The sequence below is a fragment of the Castor canadensis genome, chromosome 1 (assembly GCF_047511655.1).
Source record: "Castor canadensis chromosome 1, mCasCan1.hap1v2, whole genome shotgun sequence".
Taxonomy (NCBI): domain Eukaryota; kingdom Metazoa; phylum Chordata; class Mammalia; order Rodentia; family Castoridae; genus Castor; species Castor canadensis.
This window is the reverse complement of record NC_133386.1, coordinates 170,570,571-170,585,839: the sequence shown is the minus strand read 5'-3', so window position 1 is coordinate 170,585,839 and position 15,269 is coordinate 170,570,571. Positions and strand designations below refer to the sequence as shown.

Here is a 15,269-nt window from a genome sequence, read left to right as displayed (position 1 = left end):
TCAGTCAAAAGAACAATGCAGGAGGTATCACAATACCTGACTTCAAACTATATTACAAAGCAGTAACAATAAAAACAGCATGGTACTGGCACAAAAACAGACATGCAGACCAGTGGAACAGAATAGAGGACCCAGATATGAAGCCACACAACTATAACCAACTTGTCTTTGACAAAGGAGCTAAAAATATACGATGGAGAAATAGCAGCCTCTTCAACAAAAACTGCTGGGAAAACTGGTTAGCAGTCTGCAAAAAACTAAAAGTAGATCCATGTATATCACCCTATACCGAGATTAACTCAAAATGGATCAAGGATCTAAATATCAGACCCCAAACTCTAAAGTTGATACAGGAAAGAGTAGGAAATACTCTGGAGTTAGTAGGTATAGGTAAGAACTTTCTCAATGAAACCCCAGCAGCACAGCAACTAAGAGATAGCATAGATAAATGGGACCTCATAAAACTAAAAAGGTTATGTTCATCAAGAGAAATGATCTCTAAACTGAAGAGAACACCCACAGAGTGGGAGAAAATATTTGCCAACTATACATCAGACAAAGGACTGATAACCAGAATATATAGGGAACTTAAAAAACTAAATTCTCCCAAAACTAATGAACCAATAAAGAAATGGGCAAGTGAACTAAACAGAACCTTCTCAAAAGAAGAAATTCAAATGGCCAAAAAGCACATGAAAAAATGCTCACCATCTCTAGCAATAAAGGAAATGCAAATTAAAACCACACTAAGATTCCACCTCACCCCTGTTAGAATAGCCATCATTTGCAACACCACCAACAACAGGTGTTGGCGAGGATGCTGGGAAAAAGGAACCCTCTTACACTGCTGGTGGGAATGTAAACTAGTACAACCACTCTGGAAAAAAATTTGGAGGCTACTTAAAAAGCTAGACATTGATCTACCATTTGATCCAGCAATACCACTCTTGGGGATATACCCAAAAGACTGTGACACAGGTTACTCCAGAGGCACCTGCACACCCATGTTTATTGCGGCACTATTCACAATAGCCAAGTTATGGAAACAGCCAAGATGCCCCACCACTGACGAATGGATTAAGAAAATATGGTATCTATACACAATGGAATTTTATGCAGCCATGAAGAAGAACGAAATGTTATCATTCGCTGGTAAATGGATGGAATTGGAGAACATCATTCTGAGTGAGGTTAGCCTGGCCCAAAACACCAAAAATCGTATGTTCTCCCTCATATGTGGACATTAGATCAAGGGCAATTACAACAAGGGGATTGGACTTGGATCACATGATAAAGCGAGAGCACACAAGGGAGGTATGAGGATAGGTAAGACACCTAAAAAACTAGCTAGCATTTGTTGCCCTTAACGCAGAGAAACTAAAGCAGAAACCTTAAAAGCAACTGAGGCCAATAGGAAAAGGGGACCAAGAACTAGAGAAAAGGTTAGATCAAAAAGAATTAACCTAGAAGGTAACACACACGCACAGGAAATCAATGTGAGTCAATGTTATCCTTATCTCAACCAGCAAAAACCCTTGTTCCTTCCTATTATTGCTTATACTCTCTCTACAACAAAATTAGAAATAAGGGCAAAATAGTTTCTGCTGGGTATTGAGGAGGTGGAGAGGAGAGGGAGGGGGCGGAGTGGGTGGTAAGGGAGGGGGTGGGGGCAGGGGGGAGAAATGACCCAAGCCTTGTATGCACATATGAATAATAAAAGAAAAAAAAAATAAAACCAAATGCACTTCCATCTCCTCTGTTCCCCTCTTAGCTCCATGAAGCCTCTCTATCCCACACCTTCTGCACCTCAACAAATGGCACCACAATCTGTGTTCAAGCCAACACTTAGGAGTTACCCTGGACTCCTCTGGCCCTCTCCTTCTCCTCCTGCCACACACACAGAATCCACTGTTTTGTCCCACTGGCCCTGTCCTCCAAAGTATCCTGAATCCATCCACTTCTTTCAGTTTCCTTCTCTGCATTTTCACCTCTTCCCTGGCACCTATAATGGTGTGTGTGTGTGTGTGTGTGTGTGTGTGTGTGTGTGTGTGAGAGAGAGAGAGAGAGAGAGAGAGAGAGAGAGAGAGAAAGAGAGAGAGAGAGAGGAGAGCGCACTGAGGACAGAACTCTGGGGGATCCACAGGGAGAATGCAGCAAAAACAGAAGAAACAAATAGGGGACCAGATATGAGGATAGAAGGGTGCAAAGGATAAGAATTCAGTTAAAAGTGTCATTTCACAAGCAACACAAGTGGTCATTATAATTTCTAGGCAAAACTGAATCTGAGAGGATGTGTGTGCCATGCATGACAACATGTGGTCCATCACCCTGGAGGCAAAAGTCATCCTCAATGCAGGCAAGAGATGAAGAGGAGAAAACCATGAGCAGGTGTGAACACCCACCTGATGCTCCTTGAGGAACATGGACACCAATGGACTAGGAAACCCCTGGGAGATGACCTTTCATGCTCAAGGGTTGCTGAATTCTAAGATTCCTGCTACACACAATCTCTCACCTTCATGCCTTCTCCCCACACTTTATTGACCTTGTTTGGGTTCCCAGTGCCTGGAATACCACAGAACCTCCTCACTAATCTTGGCCTAGCTAATGGGATTTCAGAAATCTTCAATAGCCCAATCCCCAATTCCCACAATCCAATATGTTATGTACTAACTATCTCCTTCCTCTGCCATTCAAGGCTCAAGTCGACCAACCGAGATGCCTTTCTAATTCCATCAGCTCCTCCACCTGCTTCTTTATCCCAAGCCATTTGAATTGCTTGTGTTTCAAGCACATCTGGTACATCTCCCTCCTTTCTTTTGCTCATGATGTTCTCCTGAAATACGTAACTCTCCCTCTCCCTCTGCTGAGCTCTTAGAGTGCAACACAGTGAAGAACACAAGTGCAAAGTCAGACATATCCAGATTCCTTTCTTGACTAAGTGTGGCTCTGTGATGCTGAGCAGGTCAGTTTGCTTTTCTGAGTCTCAGTTTCCTCCCCTGTAATTTGGAGCCTAAGAAACACTGCCCTGATGAGCACAGAGGTGAGAAAATCTAGGAGAAGTATCCTCTAGCACAGCAGCTGCCCAGGGAGGGCACTAAGAGAGGCAATCATTGCTTTAATATTCTTCCTCCGTTACTGCATTTCAGATGCCCCTTCAAAGCAAAGCCTGGCTCCATTGATCCTTGCATCACCTGCCTTCTCAAGGCTTTCTTGTATTATGCTCCTCTGCACCTGCATTAAAGCCCCTGTCCCCTGAGGCAGGAACCAGGTCTCACCCCACTCTGCATGTTCTCCAGCACTACACACAACTTATTCAGGACTCTATAAATGTTCACTGAATCAAATCACCTTTAATTTCCCTACCATACAAACACAATCTCAGCTGCAATAATGTCTCATAGCTGTTTACTAATTATCCTGAGGAGGAAGAGTAGGATAGCACTTGGGAGCACAGTGACAGCATACCCAAAGCCTATTGCTTCAAACAACACAGGAAACATAGCTGATTGATTTAAGATCTTTCCAGAACAGAAATATATTTAGCTCTGAGACCATTAACATGAGTTTGTGGAAAGACTTGGACTCACAGGAAACATTTAACAGCATTAAGAATACTGAATGAAAGACTCTCCCCTTACGGTCAGCTTGTAGAAGAACGACGTGATGCAGGGTCAAGGCCATCCTTTGGGAGTCAATGGTACTCAGGATCTTGGCCGCCGCAGTCCCCAGCAGTGGCTTCCCGTTGTACAGGGTGTAGTAAGTCAGCTCCGCTGGATCCTTCGGTCCTGGCACACGCTGCATCTTTACCATCTTTCAGAAAAAGAGAGGTTGGGCATTTACAGGGCATCTTGCACTGACCCTGCAGGTCCCCAGGCAATCAGCAGGCTCTCCTTTCACCACTGCTGAGGCCTGTTGTGGCCTGGCAGACCCACACAGGATGGCTAAGCGTCAACCTTTGTGTTCCTCCCCAGAGCCAGCGTCTCAGGAAGCCAGCTATCTCTGGGGTGGGAGGAGAAAAAGGGTTTTTTAAAAATATGAACATCTGGAAGGCACAGTATGAAGTTGGGGACAAAAATATGGGAAGAATGATATTTCCCAGCCCCCACCGAGCGGTGGCCTCATTCGCAAATAGGTCTCCACATTAATTCAGGGCGTGCTAGGTGATTCTCAAACAAGATTTTTAACTTCAAATATCTGCAATTGCCAGAAAAAAATTAACCTTTATGTCTGCAAGTGAAAAGATCTCTGATAAAAGCAGTACTTGGAAACTCAAAGTTCTTTTTCTAAAATAACATTTTTGGGGTTTTTTTCACTACCGAAGTTATACATAATCAATATAGGAAAATTCATCAAGGAATGAAATGAAATTGAAATGACCAATAATCCTGTCACCATAGGGAGTATTTGCAGCTTGTCTCTTGTCTACAAAATTACTTACACTACCTATGCAAGATCATGTCTCAATGTTTTTGCTTGCATCTTTAAATGGCCTTAAATATTTCAAAACCATAAATGCTTATTTCTACATAGCATCCAAATGCCTCCATTGTAAATTTATTTAACAAACCCTTTATTATTAAGCATTGAGATTGCTATTATTTTTCACTCTTCTAATTAATAATTGATAATCATAAAAACAATTAATATAAATGTTAATACCTGAACAGCGCTCCATCATATGCATGCCTGGTAAACTTAACTAACCCTTTGTTACTGACCATTGACCTTATAAAGTTTTTTGCTCTTATAATTAACAATTGATAAATATTATAGTATTTTTCAAAGTATACATTATAAATTTTAAGTTTCATAGAACATTAAAAGATACTACAAAACTGTTTATAGCAACTTTGTTCATAATAGTAAAAAAAAAAACACCTGAAAAAGTCATTAATAGTAGACTAGATAAACGAATTATGGAAAGTCACACAATAGAAATATTACACAGTAGTGAAAAATGAACGAACTATGGCTACTCTTATCAATGTGAATACAAAGCCTGATACTGGGCCCAAGAGAAAAACAGAATATAAAATTTGAAATAGGCAAAGCTACCTGGTATATGTTTAAGGGTCTACAAGGATGATAAATCTACATAGGAAATACAGAAATGATTCAATACAAAATTCAGAATCAGGCTCAACTACAAGGGGAGGGAAGAGAGTATAATCCACGAAGACACATGAAGGCTTCTGGGGGTAAGGCAAGGGTAACACTCTTACCCGTTAGTATACTTTAAACTCTGCACGTGTGTTATACATTCTTTTGGAGGTGTGTTACATACAATAATTAAAAATGGATGTTAATATAACCCAATAAAAATGAGCAAAAGATCTGATCAGATATTTCACAAAGGAAGAAACCTGAATGCACAGCAAATACAAAAGAAATGAGGAAATTAAAATTAAAACTATGAGATACCCCCATCCATTCACTAGGCTGGCTAAAATAAGGACTAAAAATGCCAAGTGTCAATGATGGTGTAAACCAACTGGAAATCCATGTCTGGCTGGTGGGAGTTTAAAATTATACAAACACTTTAGACAAAGGCCTAAAGCCAGGCACCAGAGGCTCATGCCTGTAATCCTAGCTACCCAGGAGGCGGAGAGCAGGAGGATCAGGGTTCAAAGCCAGGTGGGACAAATAATGGGCAAGACCCTGTCTTGAAAAAAACCCATCACAAAAAAGGGCTGATGGAATGGCTCAGACTGTAGGCCCCGAGTTCAAACCCCAGCATTGCAAAGAAAGAAAGAAAGAAAGAAAAAGTTCTAACCTAGAACTAACATGGACTTATGTATGAACCAGCAATAGTACTCCTGTATGCCTGAGAGAAATGAAAGCATATGGTGTGAGAAGACATAGAGAAGAATGAGCAAGACAGTCTCGTTTAACAGCTACAAATAGAAGAAGCCAGGTGTCTGTTAACAGAGGATAAAATTCACACAGGAGAATATTATGCAGTGAAAAAAATGAACAAACTACTAATAATTCAACAACATGAATCTCAAAAGTGCTACACTTTGCAGCAAAAAAAACCCCAAAAACCAAAACAAAAACCCTCTATATACAAGTATATGCCATAGGATTCCATGTACATGCACGCTAGAACTTCAAAATCAATCTATGATTTGGAAATACATGTTATAGAAAACATATGGAAGTATACAGAAATGGTACATGTTATCAAATATAAAATAGAAATATAGTGTAATATTAATTGTAGAACCTATATAGTGAGTTAATGAGTGTTCATTGTATAACTTTTTAACTTTTCTGAGGGTTCGAAAGTATTCATAATAAAACATAACATACATATTACTAAAAAAATGGGTCCTATTGACAATGACATATTGTTCAGTATGGTGAACAAAATTAAGGTGATTTCTTGACTTGGATTCTTTTTTTAAGACTTTGGGTATGCAACTATGCTTTGGGAATCTTTAAGGAAGAGCTATAAGATGCAGCCTTGGTTAAACCAATTTCTTTCACCAGACAGACCCTTGCTTCCTGGCACTTACAGAACTGTTTCTGGATATTCTCTGGAAAACATTGTGCTCACCTTTTCATCTTTGCATTCATATCTCCTCAAGATGAATTCTAGCAGTCGGTTTGTGACCATCTAAATGATTCTTGTCCAAACTACTCACTTCCCTCCAGAAAACTCACACCAGTGACTGACAGTATCCATGTACTTCCTCCTCATCCACACCAGTACCATTCTACTAATCGTGAGTAGGTAAGATTGCCTCCTAAATGGTAGTTAAAACCTAATTCCAAGGCTGATTTAACTGCAGATGGATTTTTGACTTTGATGACATATGGATTCAAACATTTAAAAATGTTTACTACTCATATGACTTCTTGGGACTCAATTTTTCAAATATCAACAAGAGAAATCTCTGTAAATTCCAGATATCTTTTAAAATTATCTGAGCCCACAAGAAAGGCTTCTGGGTGGAAGGTAAAAGCTACATAGAGTGAATCTGAAGAAGGAAGCTTGAACACATTATTCCTTTCCCAAGGGGGAAAAGAGGTGAGAGAATATGAGCATAACCAGGTGGAAGTGAGTGGTCATTCAAATACTAATTTCACTGGATTTCAATTTAACAGTAAATTCTTTTCTTGTTTGTTTTTATTTTGAGCAGGGTCTTGCTATGCAGTTCAGATTCATTATGTAGCCCAAGCTAGCCTTGGACTCAAAATCCTCTTGCCTCAGCCTCCTGGATACTGGGATTACAACTGTGTAGCACCACACCTTGCTAATAGTAAATTCTTACCAAGATTTCTCCAAGGATGATGGCAGGAGGTGATTTATAGTCTCTGCATGTGGGGATTTGCAGAAATAGAAAATTAAAAAAATTTACTTTTCCCAGACTGTCCAGGTAGCTACAGGGTCAAGTGCACTGAATACTTACAAAAACAATGGAAGAAGTCATCTATCTGGGCCCTTTTTAGACATGAGGAATGTGTTAAGTTTCTTAGGTTTCTGAGTAACATTAGGATTGTAGGATGTTTCTTTCTCGCCCTTCAGCTGATGAAAATTAAAATTCACAGTCTTCTTGAGCACTAGTGACTTCCTTTCTGTCACTGGGAGAAGTATGAACTGTAAAGCTTACAGGAAACAAATCCACAAAGGGAAAGTCACAAACCTGGCACATGAAATTAACCATCCATTTGCCACAAAGATTTTTAGAACCAAAGTAATATCTAAGAGGACAAGGGGCCCACTTCACAACTGTGAATAAGGACACCTGCAGTGTCCATCAGAGGCATGCACTGAGCTGGGCAGGCAGAGATGGGTTTGACTTTCAAGATTGAGTGGGGATGTGAGCTGCAGATGAATTGTGCAAATGTCTACAATTTCATTTAAGATGTTTCCTCTTAGACAGGGTGACGCTCTGCATCTGCATGGTTAGTTATCAATGAGGAGTTTGCAGCCAGTGTGACTTCTTCCAGCTAGGAAGTCCACATTCTAGAGGCCAGGATTGCTTCTGCAATTTGATATTGTGCTTAGAAGAGCTTTGTTGACAAGAATAACAAGGGTAGGGATGAGCTCTCATTCAAGATGCTTGAATTGGTTAGAATATGCCAAATGCCCTCACTCTTGCAGGAACTAGATAAGGTATCTAGGGAGGCTTAGAATTTCCCCCATGGGGATGGATACTGCCTTGAGTGGATTCTCTCAGAGACAGACCAAGAGAAACAGTAAATGCTAGTAGTTTCTTTGAGAGGTGTAAGGAATTCACAGGAGGGTGGGAGGTGTTACATGGGTGGGAAAAGAGCCAAAAAGTTGTGCATTAGTAAGCCAATTACTACAATGACTGAGGTCATTTCCAAATTAAATGATCTTAAGCGTACAAGTCATAATTCCACTAGTCAAGAGATAAGAGATCTGGGGTATTTGCACCCTCACCACTGGCTAATTGCTAGGGTACTTCCAGCCTTCACTGCAATCAGTAAAGTGGGTACCAGCATCTAAAGAGCAGCCCTGCAGTGCAGGTTCAGGCTGGCTGTTGGAATTTCAGCTGACATGCAACAGGTATGGGGAGAACAACATCAGTACCTACCACATCTCCCTCACCTAAATCACTGTGTCCGCCATAGGCTGCTAGGGTTCTGTTTTTTTAAATTAACTAAATATAGGCAATTTCATAAATATCTACACATGTGCAGAATCTGCTCTGCAACCCCCCTGTTCTTATAATCTAGTTTTTGACAATGAGGGTGGCAATGACCCTCAACCCCTCAATGCAGCCTCAATGCAGCACCGACTAAATTGCTTAGTCTCTGCACACATGGATTTGTTTAGTTACACGTTTGTTTAGAAGCACACTTCCCCATAGTCATTAGGCAACTCCAATAGCACTGCACACATCTACCTGCACAGTGTAGCTTCCCAGGGTGGTGGCCCGTTTAAACCGCCGGCTCTGTTGCTGGGACATCATGAAAAGCTGGGCCAGGCGCTGCTCCATGACCCGGGCAAAGCTCTGGTTGTGCAGACCCACCAGCGAGTTGTCCACGCCCTGCAGCACTGTGGATGCAGAAGGAAGAGGGAATGCTGAGAACCCAGGTTTCTGCTGACTCTGTGACCACAACCACCATCTGCCCTGCATGGCCACTAAGGGCCACGATTTCCTACCTCACCGTAGGGCTTGGCCATCCTTATCTCACTTCACCTCTATGACAGCCCATGAGTTAAGAATCATGTCCCACATATTATAGATGTCAAAAATGTTCAAAAAAATGTTTGGGTACAACCCCAAGCCTATGTAACTCCAAAACCTAGGCTCTTCATTCTATGAGCTAAGATATCTCTAATGCTGCCGTATCAAGCCCAAACTTTATTTAAGATGAAATACATTGCTAAGAATTCCTATGAGAGCACAACAGAGCTGCAGGTACAGCTAACTAGGGATGGGACTAGCTCCCACCCAGAAGTCCTGGCTCAGCACTATCCCAATTTCATTTTTCCTTCTCAATAGCTTTTGCTGTTAATTTGCAAATCAACCCTATACACCCAGGCAAACCACTCTGTTCAGTGTTCTCCTATCTCCCTTCTCAGTGGGGTCCTTTTGTTTCCCACCCCTAAAGCTGCACCCCTAAAGCTTTCCCATTGAAGAATAAGACAACTTAACAGAAAGAGCAGGCGCTCTCTCAGTTCTGGCTCTTGCTAGAGGGAGGCCTTCAGCAAGCCACTAGGGTCTCTGGGTTCCATTGCTTTTCTATAAAAAGGAAATAGGAAAGTGTACATCCCAGTGAACATCCTCCTATTGGGCTCTCATGTTAAAGGAGACAGGTTGTATAAAGCAGCTCAGCATAGAGCCTGGGCATGGAAGGTAAGTGGGACTTTTTTCTTTCCTGTCCCACTCATGGCTGGACTTCAGCATTCAACACTGGAGTGTCTGGAATCAACGGGTGAGACCTGACAGTGGAGCTCTAGGCCATGGCTAGCGTGTGGAGGAAGGCTGTAATGAAAACCAGGGCCATTCTATGACTGCTGTGTTCACTTTCTAAGGGACAGCTGCTGTCTTCTATGTACCTCCAAAGTCCGGTGCTTGTTCTTCATCCTCTGGGAAGCACGTATCCCCTCAAATGAGTGAACACTGCCTTGCCTTCAAACACAGTCATTCCAAAAATTTTAAGTACCAAAAATGATTATCAGTTTTTTAAAAAGAGACCAAACTTACAAGAGCTGGGAATATCATAGAAGATTTCCATGTGACAGTGTTTATTCTACTGCAGCCCCACCCAGGATCGTTACTGGCCCCCATCCATCAGGATATGGAAACAGCTTGGCCGAAAAGAACATGTTTATCTTTATGAAATCCAGTACGCATGGTGCCGCCCATGGTCCACAGTAACGATCACATTCCGTACAGAGCCAGACCAAGCGGCCAGAGATAATGAGATACACAGAATGATGTTGAAATGGATCAAGAGAGAAATAAAACCCACAGCTGGGTCTCCAAAATGACTACTTTGAAGCCATAAATGCCAAATAACCCTCATGGGAGGATACTGCAAATCATTTTTCTAGGGCCCTTGTGAGAGACTCCCAGCTCATCTGTCAGCTGAATCCCTGAAAACAAAGAGGAAATACAGCTGTGTTCACCCCCACTGAGTCGGGTCTCAGGGAGGACTCCCAGATCCCTATCCCCCAGTCAGGGAAACTGGCAACCTCACTGATTATAAGACGAGTAAAATTACAGACAAAATTGCTTAAGTATTACTTCTAAGTGGCCCTTTCTTGACAAGTGGACAAGAGAGAGGGGACCCAGAAGAGCAAGGGACATCCTCATGGACTATTTCATGGGACACTCAGACATGACTCAAAGGCAGACTTCAAATAAAGGCAATAGTCAAAAACCCTTAGGCAATGAAAACATTCTGGAAATAGACACGGGTGATGGTTGTACAGCATGGAGAACATTCCTATGCCACTGATATGAACACTTGAAATGGATAAAATGATATCTTTTATGTTGCTTATAGTTTGTAATTGTTTTAAGACAAAAATCTCTCCAGGGAAGTACAGAACACTGTGGGAACTGCCACACAGGTTTGGAAATCAATGTTGGATAACACTTACTGCTTTAGAGAATGGACCCTTCTCAGTGGGCAGCAGGAGAGAGCTGGGGGTAGACGCGGAGGCCTGAGTTTGAGTCCTGACTCCCTCTTCCTGAGTGTTCTTGGATAAGTCACTTGGCTTCTCAGTTCCTCATATGAACACTGTTACTTATTGTATCTTTGTAAAGCTCGGATATTTCTATAAAAAATGCTTCTGGGACAGTGCTACAGGGTACCTGACAGGATGCCATTATACCGTTCCCTTCTGCTAGACACATCCTTACCGGGTGCAGAAACATGGTAAGTACAAATCCATGCACCAAGATGTAGCTCATCTCTCTTCCTCTGACAATGTGGCAGGCCTCCTTCTCCCTGACCCTCTCTGCCTACCTGGAAGGCAGTGGAAGGGGTGTGCACCCTGCCCCCCATCTTCCACAGTGATACAAAAGCGCAGACTCCTTAGCACATCAGCCAGGGTCTTCCTCAGTCACCCATCCTCAGTCACTACTAATTCAGCTTGGAGGATGTGTTAGGTCTCAACTTGACATCACTATGCCATCTTAAATTCTGTATGACCCTAGAGTTGTTTGGCTTTCATAGAGATGGGTCCTTCAAGGGAAATGTCTTATTTCCTATCACCTGTACCAGAACACAAGACCCAGTTCCTTGACTATCCCTAGCAGTGGACAATGGACGAGTCACAGTGGAAAAACTACCCCCTACTCTTTATCAGGTCCTTCCTTCTCTATAAAGGTTCCAGTCTGTAAATGGCCTTGGGTTCTAGCTATCTTGCTGGAGAAGCCCTCTGCAGGTTTTTTCTACTGAATAAACTTGTGCTGATGGTGAGTCATCTCTTTGTCTATCTCTGTGCTTTCAGTCTAACAGAGGCGGGTAAATCCCCAGCTGTGTTCAAAGGAGCTTTGCCCAGAAGATTTGATGGCTGTTACATCTCTATTCTCTCATTCTTTATTTCTGATCACACAAGTCTCTAAAATTCACATGCTTGGGCATGGGTCAACCTCCCACACTCAGGCTTGTTTTATTTGTGATGGAATCCCACACATTCAAGCTGAAAGATTTTGTGCCTAGCTAATACCTCTCCCTCATTCTACAGGTAATGGTGTGAAGCCCTGGAGGGCCTTAGTGACCAGCTGAAGGACACTCCGGGGTAGTTAATAATAGAGCTGAAAATGAAAGAAATCCATCCATTATTGGGGCTGGAATATTTTGTCTCTGGTGAGTGAAATAAAGACAGATAAATAAACTTGAGATGGGCTCTTACCTCTGTTCAGCAGCAATACTGAGTCTGGATATTTCTGTCTATCCTCATATCTACAAAAGTGATTGCAGGCTCCCTGCATGGCAGGGTAACCCCCTCAGTTCTCTGTAAAGAAGGGCTACAAAGGTCACATTAGGTAGTGATTTTCCATTAAGGAGTTTCCCACCTTCTGAGAGAGGAGAAGGGTACAGTGTGCAAAAATATATTTAATATAAGTCTTACTTGGAAAACAGATGAAAATATGTCAGGATTGTCTGTTTGTTTGAATACAAACTACAGAAGGGAAGTTGCTCCAAATTCTCTTTGCTGTTAGCATGGAGCAGAAGATAGAGCCTGTGATGATGGGCTGGTAGTAAAAGCAGAGCAAAGCTCTCATCTCTCAGGTCTCAATCTCCTACCCCTTCATCAGTAATAGGACAGGTTGGTGGTGGCTGGCCAGGGCATCAGAAAGTGGTCATGGGTCAAAGGGAAAACAGAAGTTTGAGGGAGTTCCAGCCCCTCCCAAGCACTAAACAACTGATCCAGTCAGCCCCAAACACAGGGATGGCAGCCACTCTATTCTGATCACCAACTGTAACAACAGCAATAAGGAAGTAGGGTTACATAGTGCAGGGGCAGGTCTCAGGAGAGTCCCAAAATGGGACTGTATGCAGAGCTTTCTCTTAAGGTGATGTCACTAAAATCGAGGCAGGGCAAGACATGGGGAAGGGATGACATGGTGACTTTCAAGGATAGCCTGTGTTGTAGAGTGGATGTATGATCACTCAATAAAAACCTTAACATTCAGAGAAAGGGAAAAGCTCCATTTCCTTGAGGGGAAAACACGATTCTGTAATGTTACATAACCTGCTGCCTCCAAAAATATGTGGCTGGGTTAGCACTGCCCCTCTCCTCTCTTGGGCATAAACTTGGTAGGCTGGTTTCTAATTTTTTTTTAAGTGTGTTTCTTTAGTTTGCTTTCTTAGCAGGTAGAATGATCTCTGCATATCAAAGGCTCTGCCGGGGGAAGAAATGTGATTTTCTGCAGTCTAGAGGAGTCTAGAGCAGGTCTCATCCAGCAGGGGCCTGTGCTTCTGGGTATTTCAGGCTGCAGCCTATCTGCCACTTGTTTGGGGACAGCAAGTAAGGGAGGGATCGGACAGGGAGGGGAATTGGAGACCATTCTGCTAACCCAAGCACATCTTCCATGACTTGTAGGATCTTCTGAGATCTCCTTGTTGAAGGTGTTCCCCACATGTATACGTTAAAGTCTAAACCCCAGTTCATCAGAATGTGACTGCATTTGGAGGGTCTTTAAAGAGGTAATAAAGTTAAAATGAGGTGCCCTTCAACATGCCTGCTGTCCTTCTAAGAGGAGGAAATTCGAACACAGACAGGCAGAGGGAAGACAGTATGAAGACAGGAAGATGACTGACCACAGTCGAAGAGAGAGGCCTCAGGAGAAACCAACCCAGTGGACACCTTGATCTTAGACTTCCAGCCTCCAGAACCGTGGTAACACAGCTTCCTGTTATTTAAGCTCCCCAGTGTGTGAGACTTTGTTATGGCAGCCCCAGGGAACCTATATACCCCTCTGCCCCCACCCCCTACCCCATTCTTCTCCTTGATGGCTGGGCTGGTCACTTTTCCTCCTACAAATGTCTGTCCTATCCCTTTGCCCTCAATCCTTGTTTCTCTCATTTTTACAGTCACTGTCTGACTTTTGAAAAACAGAAGCAAAATGCGTTTGCCATTTCATGAAGTTAAGCTGCAAAATGTTGGGGGGGGGCAGAAAATACCACCAGATCACTCCTGTGTTTCCACCACCCTCACTGTCAGGACCCACCAGGACTGAGGTGCAGCGGGTCTCATGTGGAGAAAAATGCATATCTGTCAGTCTTCTGTTGGGTTTTATAGAAGGACTTGCATCTATACATAGATGGCCGTTCACATGGACATATCCTAGACCTCCTCGGGTTCATGCTGTCACTTCTGATATGCCCTTTTTTTTTTTTTTTGCCAAGAGGAAGCTGGTGGATGGGAACTTTAAAGGTAGCAGTTTTGAATTATTTACCAACTAATCATCTTCAGTATGAGGCCTTTTCTTAGCTCCTCCATTCACTTCCAATCCTCTGTAGAAGGAACTCATTGGTTTATATGATGAGACCAAAGAAAAGTACCAATCCTATCACTGAATGGCATACAGTTTTAGACAAGCCAATCTCATAGCGTGAAGATGGAAATAACAAAATAGATTACCTGTAATTACCCAGTAGTCTCTGGTCGTTTCTGATATATCAAGGTTGGGATATTCCAGTGCTAAAACAAATAAGAAACACATCAAATTTCTATTATAAGTTTTATAAGTAAATATTATTAAGAGAAACACACTGAAGTGACAAGCTAACAAGCAGCTAAATGCTGCTCTGTCATTCTTGGGAATCTATGACATATAGGTCAAACTATCCTGGTGTTCAGAAAATCAAAAGACACAGTAAAGGGTTAATTTTCAGAGGAAGAATTTTTTGGGTTTGTAGATTACTGCTCTTTCAGGGTTTTCCATCTAAACCTGCTTACGGAGACCCACAGCTGCAACCTGTCTTAGCCAAGTTTTCTCCATAAAATTTACTCAACCATCACTAAGGTCATTAGGAATGATCATCTCTAGAACGGGTTTTTCCAATGTTGAGAGCTTACGTGTGATAGCCAAGCACTTGTAAGGAAAGGTCTCATATTGCCTCACGAGAACAACGACTATCAGAGTCCATACGTGTAAAGAACTCAGTACAGTGTCAGGCTTGGAATTAGCACACAAGAAACCTTAATTGTGGTTATTATCAGAATATCAAGTGATCAAAGAAAATAAACTCTGTACCCACCACCATGTGACATCATGCCATCTTTTATGACATAATTTTTCCATAAAGTCCAGGGTCACCTT

At 42.3% G+C, this 15,269-nt stretch overlaps 1 protein-coding gene across 6 annotated transcripts in view; it reads right to left on the bottom strand.

The window, feature by feature from the left end:
- Kiaa1549l (KIAA1549 like) overlaps window positions 1-15,269 on the bottom strand; it is a 275,501-nt gene that overhangs the window by 92,071 nt on the left and 168,161 nt on the right. For all 6 annotated transcript variants that reach the window (XM_074044089.1, XM_074044098.1, XM_074044115.1 and 3 more), the window contains 3 exons: window positions 14,588-14,647; window positions 8,883-9,034; window positions 3,642-3,813 (listed from right to left, as the gene is read on the bottom strand). In XM_074044089.1, coding sequence (XP_073900190.1) covers window positions 3,642-3,813; window positions 8,883-9,034; window positions 14,588-14,647 — 384 coding nt within the window. The remainder of the gene's footprint in view (window positions 1-3,641; window positions 3,814-8,882; window positions 9,035-14,587; window positions 14,648-15,269) is intronic.